Source organism: Siphateles boraxobius, unplaced genomic scaffold, assembly GCF_051911475.1.
Source record: "Siphateles boraxobius isolate OS27281-9 unplaced genomic scaffold, OSU_SipBor_1 11, whole genome shotgun sequence".
NCBI lineage: Eukaryota > Metazoa > Chordata > Actinopteri > Cypriniformes > Leuciscidae > Siphateles > Siphateles boraxobius.
The window spans coordinates 9,392,716-9,409,023 of NW_027508711.1; the positions used below are offsets into that span (position 1 = coordinate 9,392,716).

General features: G+C 37.1%; 2 protein-coding genes across 4 annotated transcripts; one reads left to right on the forward strand and one right to left on the reverse strand.

Moving 5' to 3' along the window:
- Positions 1 to 1,236: 1,236 nt before the first annotated feature.
- tlr22 (toll-like receptor 22) lies at positions 1,237 to 6,483 on the reverse strand. Of its 3 annotated transcripts, none has more exons than XM_077195011.1 (2): positions 6,368 to 6,483; positions 1,237 to 4,764 (listed from the first exon to the last, which is right to left on the reverse strand). In XM_077195011.1, the coding sequence occupies exon 2, from the start codon at positions 4,681 to 4,683 to the stop codon at positions 1,807 to 1,809; it is 2,877 nt and encodes a 958-aa protein (XP_077051126.1). In that variant the 5' UTR covers positions 4,684 to 4,764; positions 6,368 to 6,483; the 3' UTR covers positions 1,237 to 1,806. The 3 variants fall into 3 exon arrangements, 2 of the variants coding, with proteins under 2 accessions (XP_077051126.1, XP_077051117.1); XM_077195002.1 differs by having other exon boundaries at positions 1,739 to 4,764; positions 6,313 to 6,371; XR_013190140.1 differs by having other exon boundaries at positions 4,686 to 4,764; positions 6,372 to 6,464.
- Positions 6,484 to 7,424: 941 nt separating this feature from the next.
- On the forward strand, positions 7,425 to 15,298 carry ddx52 (DEAD (Asp-Glu-Ala-Asp) box polypeptide 52). Its single transcript, XM_077195027.1, has 15 exons — positions 7,425 to 7,599; positions 7,969 to 8,206; positions 8,292 to 8,422; positions 9,030 to 9,215; positions 9,308 to 9,451; positions 9,579 to 9,690; positions 9,864 to 9,936; positions 10,100 to 10,303; positions 10,503 to 10,593; positions 10,751 to 10,873; positions 14,198 to 14,348; positions 14,432 to 14,507; positions 14,638 to 14,709; positions 14,934 to 15,032; positions 15,159 to 15,298. The coding sequence occupies exons 1-15, from the start codon at positions 7,513 to 7,515 to the stop codon at positions 15,223 to 15,225; spliced, it is 1,854 nt and encodes a 617-aa protein (XP_077051142.1). The 5' UTR covers positions 7,425 to 7,512; the 3' UTR covers positions 15,226 to 15,298.
- Positions 15,299 to 16,308: the final 1,010 nt, after the last annotated feature.

The window sequence follows — 16,308 nt, forward strand, 5'->3', positions numbered from 1 at the left end:
GAAGCCCTCATGTTCTGGCTCCTTCATTTAACAATAACAACATCAAACATATTATTTGTAACAAGTTTATTGAAAATAGCTATGTTAATGTTAAGGTTCTGGGCTGGTCTGTTCATGAACAGAATCAACAGTGTTGTAATTGTAACAAATTAGCGATTAGCAAACTAGCTTCTCCTGTAAAATCCAGAGGCAGCAGAGGACACATGCTGGGACGTGGACAATAGAGGACAACATGGAGGCGTGGAGCAATGAATGTGCAGACGTCCATCAGAGCAGGTCAGCAGAAGTGATCTTATGTCAGCTACTGCTGGGGTCAAAGGTCAGAAAGACAGGAGACACAAAAGCTGACTTTTCTCCTGTAACCCTCTGTTCTCTTCCCACACTGCCATAGCTTGTGTTAAAGGAATGTTCCAGATTCAAGACAAGTTGCTTTATCAACAGATTACCACAGAAAAATAATGTTTGAATCATTCCTTCGTTTGTAGAAACAAACATAGCCTAAACATGAGCATTCTGGAGGATGTAAAAGCATTAAGATGATGCATATTTGTGTTTTTGTTGACAAACTGATATAGCTTCTTCTGTTTAAAAATGTGAGGTGTAAAAAATTTGAGCTGTAAGGCTTCAATGGTGTTCTGTTTCGGGTATTGCATAACCAACATAAGTATTTTTCTCTAAACAGACCATTTCTTGTATTTTTGCTCCTGTCATGCACAAGTTACAGACTTTACCTGCTTAACATGGACATCACAGAGAGTGTCAAATATGATGTTGGCTTGGTGAAATAAGAGAAAGGGCCATTATCCCATGGCCATTTCCACCCCCGTGTCCAGCTATCAGGGGTCAGTGTGTGGGCCGAAGATCAGCCCACAGTGACTACATACAGAGATCTTGACTTGTTGACTTAGTTTAAAACATGCTGACTAGGGATATTGTTCATTCATCAAATGTTTTATGGTCTTTATAATGGTATTCATGTACAATAAAAAAGCTAATATATACACATATATACTCTCTGTTCAAAAGTGTGAGGTTGGTGCGATTTATTTATTTTTGAAAGAAAATGTTACTTTTATTCTGCAAGGACGAATTAAATTGATCAAAATTGACAGTAAAGGCATTTACATTGTACATTACAAAAGATTTCTATGTCAAATGCTGTTCTTGTGTACTTTCTATTCATCCAAAAATCCTGAAAAAAATAAATTTTCAACAAAATATTAAGCAGCACAACTGTTTTCAACACTGATTTTAATAAAAAAATGTTTCTTGAGCAGCAAATTATTATACTAATATTATACTATAATATTATACTGATTTGTGAAGGATCATGTGACACTGAAGACTGGAGTAATGATGCTGAAAATTCAACTTTGCATCACAGGAATACATTTTTTTTCAACAAAAAAAAATATATATATATATATCATTACATACATTACAGCATCATTACTACATTTCATAATACTACTGTTTTCACTGTATTTTTGATCACATGAATGTAGCCTTGGTAAGCATAAAAGACTTCAAAAACACAAACAATTCTTATCGGCCCCAAACTTTTGAACAGATGAAGTCAGTAATAGCACATTGCTCATTTCACCAAGCAAATAGACCAGAATATTGTGAATAAAATGCATGATAATCTACTAAAAGTCTACTTTACATGAAATGGATGCATTTACACATTAACAAAATGTTAATATTCCAGTGAATTATAAATATTTATAGAAAAAAATAAACATTTGCAGGAAAATCCCCATAGTTTTTGGTGATAGTGTACTGTACCATATTGTTATAATATCCTCATAAAATTGCAGTCTCTGATTTATGACCCTCTTTGGTCTCTAAAGCCAATTTTAGCTTTTGCCAGAAGATCTTAGTATCTTCTCCAGGTTTGGGCCAGCGGAGGTAAGTTTTTTTTTTTACCAGCTTCCGCATCCTGTAGTACGGAGAGAGCTGATGCGCGGGAATATCCTCCAGGAACACCAGGACCAGCACATCATTCTGCTCATCGAAGAGTCTGAAGCTCGCCACCTGGACCTCACTTGAACACCAGTTGCTCTTCAGGTAGTTTCTAGTGATCAGGCAGATGGTCTTGCGGCTGCTGTATATGCCATCGATGATGTTGTCTATTATTGGCCTTCCTGGTTCAAAGTCTCGGTGGTGAAGGCACAATCTCCAGCCCTGTTCTTCTAATTCGGGAATGAGTTCCTCCATTACCCAAGGCTCATCTTGGGTATTGTAGGAAATGAAGGCGTCGTACTGGAATGTTGAACCATTCTGCTTCTTCTTGCTGTCGTAAAGGTAGGCTAAGAGGAGGTAGTAGGCATAAATCACCTGATTGCGCAGAAACTGCCAGACAAACGAACAGAGGAGGGTGAGAACGACCACAATACTGCTGCAAAGAAAGCAGATGAAGTCGATTTTCAAGGTGCAGGATTCGGTGTTGAAAGCGGACAAGCTCATGCCTCGTAAGGAACGAGGATAGCTACACATGTACTTGTTGAAATAAAACACCTGAGTAGAATTACTTTTAACAGCCCACTCAATGAAGAACTCATTGTGACAGTCGCAAGTGAACGTGTTTTTCTGCAAGTCGAGGACTTCTAGTCGAGGCAGTGACTGAATCAGAGTTTTGTTGATCGCGTCAATCTCATTGCCTGGGGCTCTTAAGGTGGAGAGTCGGGAGAGATTTGCATTCAACAGGAAGTTCAGTGAGCGAAGCTGCGTTCTTGAAAGGATGAGTTTGGTTAGCCTCGAAATGGGGTGGAAGGTCTCGGCCGGGATGGAGTTGTCTTCAGACAGTGCGTTCTTGGAGAGATCCAAGAACCAGAGCTGGGGGCTGAACTGGAATGTATCAGGATTTAGATGACCAAGATTTGTGTTTCCAGCGTAAAACATTTCCAAGGAGGATAAACCTTGAAGCAGATTTGAGGGTATGTTGCCGATTCCACGCCGTTGACTGTGAAGGGTCAATACCCTGAGTTGCTTCAACTCCTTAAAAGGAGGGTGTCTCAATTTATCATCTGTAAAAAAAATGCTGTTGGCGTACAAATCCAAATTTTGGAGGTTGGGCATGCCTGAGAACACATTCAGGTGTCTGGTTAATGTTCTAGCTGTTATTTTGTTTGATGACAGAAACAGAGAGGTCAGGTTCTTCAGTTCTTCAAAAGCATGGTCCTCAATCTCTGAAATCTGATTGTCTTGTAAGTTCAAACTGGTTAACTGTGACAAATTTCTAAAAGTGTATTTTTCTATTTTGCTTAGCTTATTAAAATTAATTTGCAGATCCTTCAGGGAATGTGGCCCATTGCTGAAAGCATCGCCGATCCTTAACAGATAATTTGTTCCGAGCTTTAAGACTTCAAGACTCGTGAGGTCCTTGAACAAACAGGAATTAATGAGTGAGATTTTGTTACCATACAAGTACAGAGTCTTCACCTGTGTTAAATTGGCAAAGTCAACACAGGTGAGCTCTTTGATGCTGTTTCTACTGAGATCTAGGAACTCAAGAGTGGAGAGAGTTTGAAAGGAGTTTGTTATTCGAGTCAGTTTATTGATTTGCAGAAGTAGTTTTTTTAGTTGCGTTAAACCTCTGAACATACTCTTCGATAACTTGGATATTTCATTATCTCCTAAATCTAATTCCGTCAGGTTAGAACATGGATCAAACATGTGGCCGGCGAGGTGTTTTATTTTGTTAGCATTTAGCCGTACAACTCTTAGCGTTGGAGAACACGCGTTCAGCAGAAGCTTGGTCTTGTTGAGCTCAACGTTTCCATTAAGCCTGATTTTATTCAATGAATTCTTGAAGCTCGGAAGCACATCAGCAACACTCTGGGGTGACATATGAACATCCATGAAGTATAATGTTTGCACTGAGGTCAAATATGTCTTTTCTGTAACATTCCATATCAAGGTTCCATTTTGACCGCAATAGGATAAATCAAGGTGATCGAGGGATGGAAATATATTGTCAGTGAGTTGAAATGTTGCCAAAGGGTTGTTGGACAAATCAAGCCTTTTTAATGACAAGGGCTTTGTTGCCATCTCATACGAGTTGAAAACATCAAAATTGTTGCTTCCGATGTAGAGTTCCTCCAAACATGGTGGTGCAAGAACCGGCTTCACTCGGTCTATGTAATGGAGGTGGTTTTGTGTTAGGTTTAACACCTTTAAATTCTGAAGCGTGCTGAAAGCTGACTCTTCAATGTCTTTGATATTGTTGTCATCCAGACGTAGCACTACGAGGTTGCTTAGGCCGTGTAGCATCCCGCTGGAGACTGCTTTCAGTCTGTTGCGGGCCAGATTGAGATGGGTCAAGTTGGAAAGATTGTCAAGTGCGCCCTCTTGTATTTGTGAGATCTTATTGTTGGATATGTTCAAGTCCTGTAAGTTTGACAAATGCCTGAAGTCTCCAATCTGGATCTGTGCAAAAGCATTGAAGGAAATATCTAAAATCCGGGTATTTCTGGGTACCCACGGAATCCTGAAAAAGCCCATTTTGTAGCAAAGCACTTTCGGCTGCGTGTCTTTAAGGGGAGTACTGATCGTGCAGTTCTTTAAGGAAAATGCACTAAATGGGGAAATTAAACCACAGAAGGCAATATATAATGTGATTTGTTTTAGTGTTCCCATGTTTTTTCTTGATTCTTTTTTCATGTCAAACAGGAGATGCATTGGATTCGCCTTGATTTTTTTCTCTCTTTGAAATGTATTTATTCTGTGCTCTTCACGCAGCAGTGTTTGGCTTTGAATTTCCTACAAATAAAAAATTATAAAATAAATTATTTTAAATTACTACATTAAAAAAAATTGGTGCTGTCAAATCAAATAATTGCAATTAATCGCATCTAACATAAAAGTTTTTTTATATGAGATATGTGTGTATATATATATTATTATATTATGTATATGTCTGTGTGTGTGCGTGTGTCTGTGTATATATACAAATACACACATGTATAAATGTGTAAATATATGTGTGTGTATATACAGTACACACACACACACACACACACACACACACACACACACACACACACACACACACACACACACACACACACACACACACACACACACACACACACACACACACACAAAAAGAGGCATATATATAATATACATATATAAATATAATAATACTGTCAAACCAAAAATTATTCAGACACCATAATTTTGTTAACTTTTTTTTTTACTAGTGGGTGCCGGACACTAGTTAATATGTAAGTGAGGATAGCAAAATAAAGTAAACTGTGATGTATTATACCCAAAAATTCTTCATACATGGACTATCCAGTAAGATTTATAAAAATTTGGGATAAAAAATTATTCAGACACTTTGACCTGACCATGTTTTGTTTAAGTGTTTTTTCTATAATTGCTAATGCAACCTTTTTACACCACAGACTGAACAAAATTAAGCATTGCTTGGAAATTTGTTGACCTAAATTGGTGTTATCTAATTGTGTACTTAAATTTAACAGCTGACAGCTATTCAACCTAATTCATTTGCAAGACAGTCTAACAGAAGGATGGCTTAAACCAGTGAAATATCAACTGATTTCATAACTCTGAGTTCTTATCATATGTTATTACCATTTTCTAAACTAAAGCAAATAAACTGTGATAATGTGAGAAATGTTGAAGGTGTCTGATTAAATGTTGGGGTTGACTGTATATACACACACTGTGGGACCCCCCTAAGGAGAGCACCCCCACATAATAAATCCCAATTTAACCCCTGCACACACATATATTATGTAAACACAAACTGTTATGTTGGATGTGATTAATTGCGATTATTCGATATGGCAGCACTAAAAATAATTACATAAATGATACATTTAAAAGTAATACACAGTAGTAAAAACTGAAAGATAAGTTAACTTTTGCATAGATAATAATGAGAAATTACACTGAAGTGAATCAGTAAATAAACCTCAATCTATGAAATGATATATCAAAAGGTTGATGTTATCCTATTTGCTGTAAAATGGCGAGACAACCTGAATCTCTTGCAAATATAATAGATCAACACAACCTGCAATACTTCATTCCATAAGCATAAACACTAGAGAAAGAATAACTCTCTGTTTCCTGCAGTTTTACTTCAGTTTTACTTGCAGTTTTCCTGCAAAATAACTACAGTTCTTTATCAAAAACACACCAGTGTGTGATATAGCCACAAGGAATATAATTTACTTACCAAAATCATTATAATCTATCAAATCAATGTCTTCATTCATTCATATGGAGGTTATTAGAATTAGAATAGAAAAAAACAAAATAGAATAGAAAACTTACAAACATATGCCCCCAACTGTAGTACTGATATACAGCAATAAAACATCTTACTCACTCACAAAGGTTCACCTCATCATTGAGTTCTTGTCTGCTAAAACCCAGGAAAACAACAAGCTGGTTTTGTGTGTTATGTTGCAGGAAGTGAAGTTATCTGAAGGAGGAAAACAGCAGAAGTAAAACCTGTATGTACATCCACAAACCTTGTAGCTCCAATCCTAATACAACACCCGTGGCATAGGAACCTAATCTGATTCTAATCAGACAATTGCTTAATATTATTTGATAATGTACATAATTTTGTGTGCTTCTGAGATGTCTTTTTAAGATACCCCACAGCCAGTATTATCATCTGATGTCTATTTTCATTCTGCCACAAAATGAGGTTTTAGTTCTCCGGATGTGACCAAATTGAAGACAATGAGCCACACACACACAGTGAAGTTATTACTCTCAATCGCATGAGAAGTTGTTCTCTCTACTCTATTTCCTCCAGTCATAGGAAGAGTTTTATTTAAGTTAATGATTTATTTTTTGCTTTGGAATGTTGTGTTTAAACTCTCTCTGGCTCACACTGTTTTGTTCACACTTGACGATCATTACAATAAAATCGTATTTTGGTATTTTTTGGTATTGCAACACACCTTTTGTTTTGGTGCCTAGCAACGTATACGTTTAGCCTATATAGTAGACATACAGAATACGACTCAGCAATATTAGTCTACATTTAGCCTAATTTTAGATAAGAGGATCTCCAAAGAGAATAAAATGACAAAATCACCTGTTCAATGCTTCAATGATTTTGTTAGAAGATCATACAATTTTACCACAAAAAGAATTGTAAAACAAACGCAGACATCTGTATTAATAGTTAAAGTTATCTTTGTATTATTATAATAATAATAATTTTTTTAATAAATAAATGCATATTCTTACATTCGTTTATTTATTTATTGGTTGATACTGATTCTGTTACATTGAAGTTGATTATAATTGTACAATAAATGTAGGAGAAAAAGAGGCAGGAATTTATAGGTTTAAAAAAAATGGCTGTTTAAATAAAAAAATTAAAAAATAAACAGCGCCATCTTGTGGTAGAGTAAAGAAACAAAAAAGGCGTAATAGTTGAACGCCGAGAGGAGAGCGTGTTAGCTATGGCTCTGGCTAAATCTAGATCGATTATTCACGTCTTAAACTGTATCAATGGACGCCGTAGACTTGTTTAGAAAGCTTGGGTCTGGAGCAAAGTTTGATCTGAAAAGGTTTGCTAAAGATGCAGAGAGGTTTAAGGTACGTTTCGATGCAAAGTACATAATCAATTTAACGTATGCTGGGCTGCTGTTTTAGAAAACGAAAGAAATACGTAAATTTCGACTTGAAATGCTGCCACATGGCTAACATGTGTTTCCATTTCCCATTGAATGTCTCTGGAAGTGCTAGTGCTAATCCGAATGAACCCAAACAACGCTAATAGAGTGCTTTAACAAGTAGTATGAGATAGTAATGTACATTTTCCCCATTTTAAACATCACTAATTTGGTTACTGGGTTGCACAGCCAATAGAAACAGGAATGTTGGTTGTTACTGTACTACAGTACAGCACTAAATAAACGCATGTTCATTTGATCATTATTAATTCTTGTGTAAATCTCCTCTCAGGTAGTGAAGTCTCAGAGCATGTACAGCTCACAGCAGCTGGCTGAAACCAGCTTTTTTGGCACAGAGACACAAGAGAACGCTTCTCTGGAGTCCAGACTGAGTGAAGATGATGGTGAAGAAGAAGAGAAAGAAGGGAGTGATGAAGAGCAGGCCTCTGGTAAACGGAAACGTACTGAAGTGGATGAGCAAGTGAAGGCTGCGCGGAAGAAAAAGAAAGGAGCTAAGAGAAAATCTGAAGGCAAGTCATTTTTCAATCTCTTCAGATTGCCCGCAGGTCGATTATGGTTTTCAAACAGTTCTCTCTTCCTACTTTTGTGAAACAGACACAGAACCTGAAAAGAGCGATGAAGAGGGGATCCAGTGGATGTCATCGCAAGACACTACGAAAGACCCCAAGAAAGAGTCTAAAGACAAGCTTTCTTTGAAAAGACTAAAGCAGCTTCATCAGGAGAAGGTATAATGTGTTAATATTAATATTCTGTGGTCAGCCACAGTTTAATATTTTTGTTTAATACGGCTGATTCAAATTCTGATCAATGCTATTAATTTTCATAATGGACAGTATTTAAATTTGATACTCTTTTGTCTAAATAAATTAAAACACTTAAATAATTTTTTTAATGCTACAGGTGAATTTAGACATCACAACATTACAGTGTGCAGTATTAAAAATGGATATTCATTTTGATTTAACAGTGGCTTTAAATAATGAAGCGGTATTATTATTATCTATAGTAGAGTAGAGAAATATTTACTTGTGAAATATGAGGAATTAACATCACAATTATATATAAAAAAAACTATATATCAGCCAATATAGTTTAATTTTATGAACAATATAAAATATTGTTTATATATAGATATATTTATTTTTATATTGTAAATTATATTTACAATATAAAAAAAATCTTTAATAAAAAATCTGTCAAGTATAATTGGACTTTTTTCCCCCCCGCAAATAGAGGATGTGTCTTATAGGTTCTATGCCACTGATTTGATGTGATCGTATGATGATTAAATTAAAACCCATTATTGTTTTAAACTGGGTGTGTGTGTTTTAGGTGAATCGGGTACGTAACCAGAACCGGATTAATGTGCACGGGACAGACATTCCAGATCCCGTTTCCACTTTTGAGGAGCTGCAGGAGGAGTATGATCTAGACCCACGAGTCATTCAAAACATCAAGACAGCGGGTTTCCATACCCCCACACCCATTCAGATGCAGGCCATTCCCCTCATGATGCATGTATGACACGTGTCTGTTGGGTCAGATATAAATGTATTTGTTTTCCTGATCCTAATTTGAGTGTTTTAATTCCATTGATCTGTTTGGTTTAGAAAAGGGACATCCTGGCTTGTGCTCCTACAGGCTCTGGTAAGACTATGGCCTTCTGTCTGCCCCTGCTGGCCCACCTTCGCCAGCCCCTCAACAAGGGTTTCAGAGCCCTCATCATCTCCCCCACCAGAGAGCTGGCCACTCAGGTAAATAATACGTTAAAGTTAATAATTGCTTTATACCATATCAAATAATCTACTTGTTGCTGACTGTTTAAACGCATTGACTGACGTACTGACTGCGATAAAGACTTGCTTATTTATTTGTCTCTAGACTCACAGAGAGTTGCTCAAACTGTCAGAAGGAGTGGGCTTCAGAGTTCACATGATCAATAAAGGAGTTGATGCTGTGAAAAAATATGGGCCCAAGTCAGCTAAGAAATTTGGTATGTTTTGTCACAAAGGCTCTATGAGCGCTCATATTTACGGTATATTTCTATAATTGTAACTCTCAAAAGAGTTTAGTCAAGTGACAAGTCAAGTCTTCTTTAGTTATACAGTGCTTTGTATAATTATTATATCTAAAATCAAATAATTTTTTTATCATTTTGTTTTCCAGATATATTGGTGACGACTCCTAATAGATTGATATATTTATTAAATCAAGACCCTCCTGCGATCAACTTAAGTAGGTGAGTGATTTGCAAAAGCTCTGAAGTTTAGTATAAGTAAATCTTTTCAAGATAAATACATTAATAAAGTATTAATTATGTGTGTCGATTTTTCAAGTTCACCATCATGCACAGAAAATCAGTAGCTTCCTCTCTAGCATGAATGTGTGTTTGCTGTCTGTAGTGTGGAGTGGCTGGTGGTGGATGAGTCTGATAAGCTCTTCGAGGATGGGAAGAGGGGTTTCAGAGAGCAGCTGGCCACCATCTTCTTGGCCTGCTCTTCTCCCAAAATCTGCCGGGTTCTCTTCAGCGCAACCTTTGCCACAGACGTAGAGAAATGGTGCAAACTTAACCTAGACAACCTCGTGTCTGTCAACATTGGACCCAGGTATCGAAACACATCATGTCATTTGCGTTGAGTTACAAGCTGAAGTTTTAATGCTTATTTTGTAGTAAAAGTAGTCAAACCATTTTGGCTGGAAGCTTGTAAAGACAGCAATAGGACAAAAAACATCAATAAATAACATGTTGAGATGAAACTCTAGTAGGGTTGAATTCAACACATACCTGATTGTCTCCGTCCACAGAAACTCTGCAGTTGATACTGTGGAGCAGCAGCTGCTGTTTGTGGGTTCAGAAAATGGAAAGCTACTTGCCATGAGAAACCTTATAAAGCTGGTTAGTGAAGTTCTCACTTCAGTTATTTGGATGAGCAAATATCAGGTCTTACCTCATAGCAAAAAAGAAATCCTGAATTTCATCAGTCAGACGCATCATAATGAGAAGTGAGTTTTTAGCACTACGATCGTCATAACCTCACATAATTTCCTTTCAGGGTTTTTTGCCGCCAGTGTTGATCTTTGTTCAGTCTATTGACCGTGCCCGAGAGCTCTTCCATGAGCTGGTGTACGAGGGGATAAACGTGGACGTGATCCATGCGGATCGTACACAACAGCAGGTGATTAAACCGAACCAGATTTTCTTTCAAATTAAGGAAATAATAATTTATTAAATATTAACATTAATTTTGCATAATTTGCTGTTACTACTATAGGAAGTACATGTTACAGGGACACTATAAAATAAAGTGTTACCTAGGGTTGTCACTAACAATTATTTTAATCGATCGGTAATCGATTAGAGTAATCAGATTTTTTTTGTGATAACTAAAATAGACCTTAGTGATGACTTAAAGTGCTATTATGCTATTTTAAAGTTTCCTGATTTTGTTTTGGAAAACATCTCCTACAACAGGTTTACATGCATCAAAGGTCAAAAAACTGTTTCATTTCCTCATAATATACTTTTGCACATCACCACATTTTCAATGATTCTCAAACGACTCGTCAGATGAATCAGTCTCTCTAAATCCCTTCTTTAAAAATAACACCATTGCCATAACAACATCAGCTCTGCTTGTCATGAAGCTTCCTACACCGTAAACTAAAGACAGTAATGAACAATGACATCGACTTTACTTTATCAATCCGAGCGCGAGTCCGAAGATGAAACACTGGAAGAACTAGTTATTCAACCCGAACCTCCATCGCAGGATGACTCGAGCAGGGCGTTTGTCACTGATGCGCTGCTCAGTTTGAGGTACATAATGAGATGTTGCAACTGTAATTCCTCACCATTAGCATTAACAAGTGCATGTCCAAACTGATTATTTTACTTGTGCTTATTTATTTACAGAGTATTTTTCTAATTTATTGCAGTGAACATGTGGAAACTGTAACAATAACAGCGCATCCATTAGGTCTAGCGTGAATGACTTATGTAACAAACGGTGGTAAAACAAATCTTGCTCCAAGCTTAATCGTTTCTCAAAGTAGTCTGGCAATATGCTAATTTTTCGTCTTGATGTCTCAAGAAACGGCTTATGACTCGTTTGAAAAACTATTTATTTCATTGACTCAGAGTCGACTCTTACTTTTGAAAGACAATAACTTAATATACAGTGCACTTTCAGATTAAAAAATTTGCAGGATGTTTTCATTCACTTAGAGCTACGTTGCACACAACATGAAAGGTCATTTTCAAAAATCCAGAGTAGGAGCACTTTAAAATAAATATATAAACAATGATGCAATAATAGATGGTTCAAATAAAGTATCAAAAGCAAGTAATCATATGGTTTAATTGAACAACACTGTTAAAATACATAATGCAATATACATGTAAACAATCAACTTTACACATTACGTGTGATAACAAATACCTGCCTACGGGGGCAAATGGTCTGGTAATTGCTTTTACACTTTACAGCATCATCAAATCCTTTTTTCATTAAGCCAAAACAACATTTAATTCAAATGTTCATGTAATCTTTAATATTTGGCCACTTCTTTATGATAGGAATGCTAGAGCCACTATAATTTCAATAACAAGAATATGTGGACATCAAAACTTTAGAACTACAAGTGAGGGTTTAAACTTTTATTTTGAAATCGCATTGACAAACAATTTGTATATTTAGAAACATATTGATGTATTCTCCTGTGTTGGCATAGATTTATAAATGATTTGGATTAGAAATCTGTTGAAATGGCGCATGTTGTGTTCCTATACTATTTGAAGCCATACTATAGTATAATTTGAAATAGAATTAAATATTTAAGTAATTAAATTCAAGTTCAAGTAAACTTTTCCCTTCACTGCGGCTGTCAGACATTCTCCATTCAGCATCAAACAGCGCGTCGCGTTCGGTTACGACAGTCAACGATGAAATTCTCTCCAAGATGATTCAATGTTACTATTATTATACTTTATCTCTAGATAAAGGTCTATGGTTTCGCATAAAATGACTATCTTGCTGGACTGTATTGCTGCACCTTAATCATGTTCGTTTCTACCGTGTGTCTGTTAGATCACAACACTGGAGAGCACTATAATTCTTCTTCACGCGCACAGTAGATTTTAAACTGAAATTTAAAACTGTTAAAAGAAAAGGCTCAATAAACGATTGCATAGATAGATACTGTATAATTCAATTCAATTCAAATTTATTTGTATAGCGCTTTTCACAATACTTATTGTTTCAAAGCAGCTTTACAGAATGTGCATTTCAGAAATGTACATAGAAAGAAAAAAAAAATTACAATACACTATGCGCATCGATATGTCTTTCCTTTGAGCTTTGGCCTTTTCAATGCGGACTGGAAGATCTGCGCACTGTGACTCCGTGTTGCTTCAAGCGGATCATTCTTCGCTCGGGATGTGCATAAGCGCTTTGTGCCGCACTGTATTGGAGTTTTTCATAATCGTATCATAATACTTTTGCGCAATGAAAGATTATTAATAGCCTTTTTTGTTCTGTTCTGTCCTATCTATCATATGTTGCTGCCTCATTAAACAGCTGTGCTATACATTTAAAAAATGTCATAATTTTATAGTAACTATATATAATAATTGATCTTTCTGATTTTTATCTTGTTTTTCATTAATATATTCTACAATACAAAGAGCAATGTGTAACGTTTTACCAGATTTAGTGCTACACTTATTGTCTCTTTGTTCCCCACTAAATTTTTTTTTTTCACTAAATGTTCAGATTTTATACAATTATTGTTTTTCTACACTAAATTTTACTGAGTTATCCACTAATCTAGTTTATAATATAATTTTTGTCATAGGTTATGATCATATATATTTTTTTTTATTTGTTGTTTTTCTTTATAATGCAGTTGTCTGTATTAAGTAGATTGTGTTTAACACACAAAAGAGTGATTATCAGTTCAACACACAGAGATCTACTTGATTTAAATTGTACTTGATTTAAAAAAAACTGCGCTGGTATCGGATCGGTATTGGTCGATACTCCGAATTTTTGGTATCGCATTGGATCGGTTCAGAAAAAATGGTATCGGGACATCCTTAATATTTTCTGGTAGGCTGTATCTAAGTTACCCAGGAGCTCTGTTGACATAGGCTTAGCTTGATGAATTGAGTCATTGAACACAGTATGAGAGAACGCAACGTTAGCCAGCTAGCTAAAGCTCCGGTGGAAAATTATTAGCTAACGCTATAGAGGCCAAAATATTTTTGACTCATGGCTGAAGTTAATTTTCTCCAGCTCTCCCCAGGTTGGCAAAAAATGCATCTCAAAATGCATCAGATTGATGCTTTAAAATATGGAATATTTAAAATGTTCTTCCGCGGGGGAGCATGCCCCCGGAACCCGGTACAGGGGGAATATCCTTCTCACCTTTTTCAACCCTGACCCGTTTTCATGCCTGCTTATGACATAAAAAGTAATGTGTTTCCTTGTGTCTCTCATTAGAGGGACAATGTTGTGAGCAGTTTCCGTTCGGGGAAGATCTGGGTGCTGATCTGCACAGCTCTGCTGTCTCGTGGAATCGACTTCAAGGGCATCAACCTGGTTGTCAACTACGACTTTCCTACCACTGCTGTGGACTACATTCACCGGATTGGTTAGTCTGACTGGATGAATTCATGAATATTAATTCATGTTGTGGAACTTTATTATACTAAGCTTGGTGCTTTTTCTTTGTAGGGCGAACAGGAAGAGCGGGACACAAAGGAAAGGCAATAACTTTCTTCACAGAGGATGACAAGCCTCTCCTTCGCAGGTAATAACAGCATTGTTGAACTTGTTATTACAAGGTTAAATCATCATTTGACATTTCAGGGGCATCAGTTTTCTTATAGGCAATGATTGCAATAACTTCTGCTCACTTTTTTGTTGTTGTTATGGATCAGCATTGCTACTGTCATAAAGAAGGCTGGATGTCCAGTCCCTGACTACATGATCGGGTTGAAGAAAATCAAACGGTGTGTTTTCGTGTTATATATTATAGGCAATAGGCGTGTGTTTTTCAGTTTATTTATACCATATTATACCACTTTCAAGAATATGTCTACTATCAGTTCCTTATTAATTACTGTGGTTTGGAGATAAAGCATGTGTAGCATGTTTAGATTCATAAAATGCTTTATGGGCACAATTGTTGCCATAAAATTTCACATTATAAGACCTCTTATGTTTCACCACACAGCAAATTGAAACGTCAGCTCGTGACAAAACCACCAAGACGGTCAACTATTCGCACAACGCCTCGGATGCTCTTTGAGAAAAAGATTGGCAAGGGAAAAAGGTTTGTTCAGGATTACAGTGCAAGAGTTTGTTTTAGCCTCACAGAATGAAAAGAACAGGACCAGAATGTAATTGACTTTATTATAATGGTGGTTTTTGTTCTTTTACTTTCACTGTTAATTTTCAGGAAAAAAAGAAAAGTTGCAGACACAGAAGCAAAAGGCCAGGCATCAGAAGTTGTTTCTAACAGCTGATGTGGCACATCGTACAGACTGCTCATTTTTCTATCCATCTTATTGTCTATAATAAAATGAATGTTTACCAGTGTGTGTTTGAAGGTCTTATTGTTGTGACAATCTACAGCTGGAACAGAGCTTATTGAAACCTGTAGTACTCTTCCAGTTTACAGCACATAAAATATTTCCACGAGATACTGGAAGAGGTTCCATTCAGAATTTGTTTTTATCAGATGAGACAGGCTTTTAAAAAAAGGTCAGTCATAGGCCTGATTTCACAGACAGGTCTTAGATTAAGCCAGCATTAGTTCTTAGTTCAATTAGGACATTTAAGTAGCTTTAATAAACATGCCATAGAAAAAAACATTACTGGTGTGCATCTTAAAACAAAAGATATGTCAGTGCAAGTTGCTTTCAGTTAAAACAGCTCAAACGTGCTTTTTTATCTGGGACTAGACTTAAGCCTTGTCTGTGAAACGTCTCGTTTACGCAAGTAACCCTCGTTCCCTGAAGGAGAGGGATGAACGAGCCAAGCTTTGCATCTCATGGTCCGCCCCACATAAATACGGAAGTAGATACACCAGTTGTTTTTCGCTGAGGAACCGAGCCCGGAGTCAGCGGTGGTCCAGCAATATTGACGACGGGACGTCTCCGTTCCCTCCTTCAGGGAACGGGGGTTACATTCGTAACCGACACATTCCCTTTCAGTCGCTCACGTTCAACGTAGTCGACGATTGGGATCCCAATTAAAACGCCATTAGTGCTGCCACCTTCCAGTGCCTAGACTAAAGCCTCCTGTTTCCCCCGCATTGAGGCGGAGATGGGGCAGGGCTTAGGCCAGGGAAGTCACTGCTGTTCCGCAAGACCGACTCAGATTTGGATAAAACTGGGAAAGTGTGCCCTTTCGATGGAAGGAGGGACTCTACGGAAGCCACATCCAGCCCGCAGGGAGGTAACATGGAGATACACGTATGGACTGGGCGTTACCGGGCAGTACAACATATACAACGGACGCTCCGCCACGTCCGTTGCCGAAGGGGTGTGGAGGAACTCAAAAGGTTTCGGCTAAAGGGGAAGTCAACTGGAGCAAGTCCATAGGAG

Excerpts from the sequence above, each read along its gene's own strand:
- ddx52 (XM_077195027.1), top strand. The coding sequence starts at position 7,513 with ATGGACGCCGTAGACTTGTTTAGAAAGCTTGGGTCTGGAGCAAAGTTT. Across the intron at positions 14,710-14,933 it reads GGGTTGAAGAAAATCAAACG|CAAATTGAAACGTCAGCTCG; the intron begins GTGTGTTTTCGT and ends TTCACCACACAG. Across the intron at positions 15,033-15,158 it reads AAGATTGGCAAGGGAAAAAG|GAAAAAAAGAAAAGTTGCAG; the intron begins GTTTGTTCAGGA and ends GTTAATTTTCAG.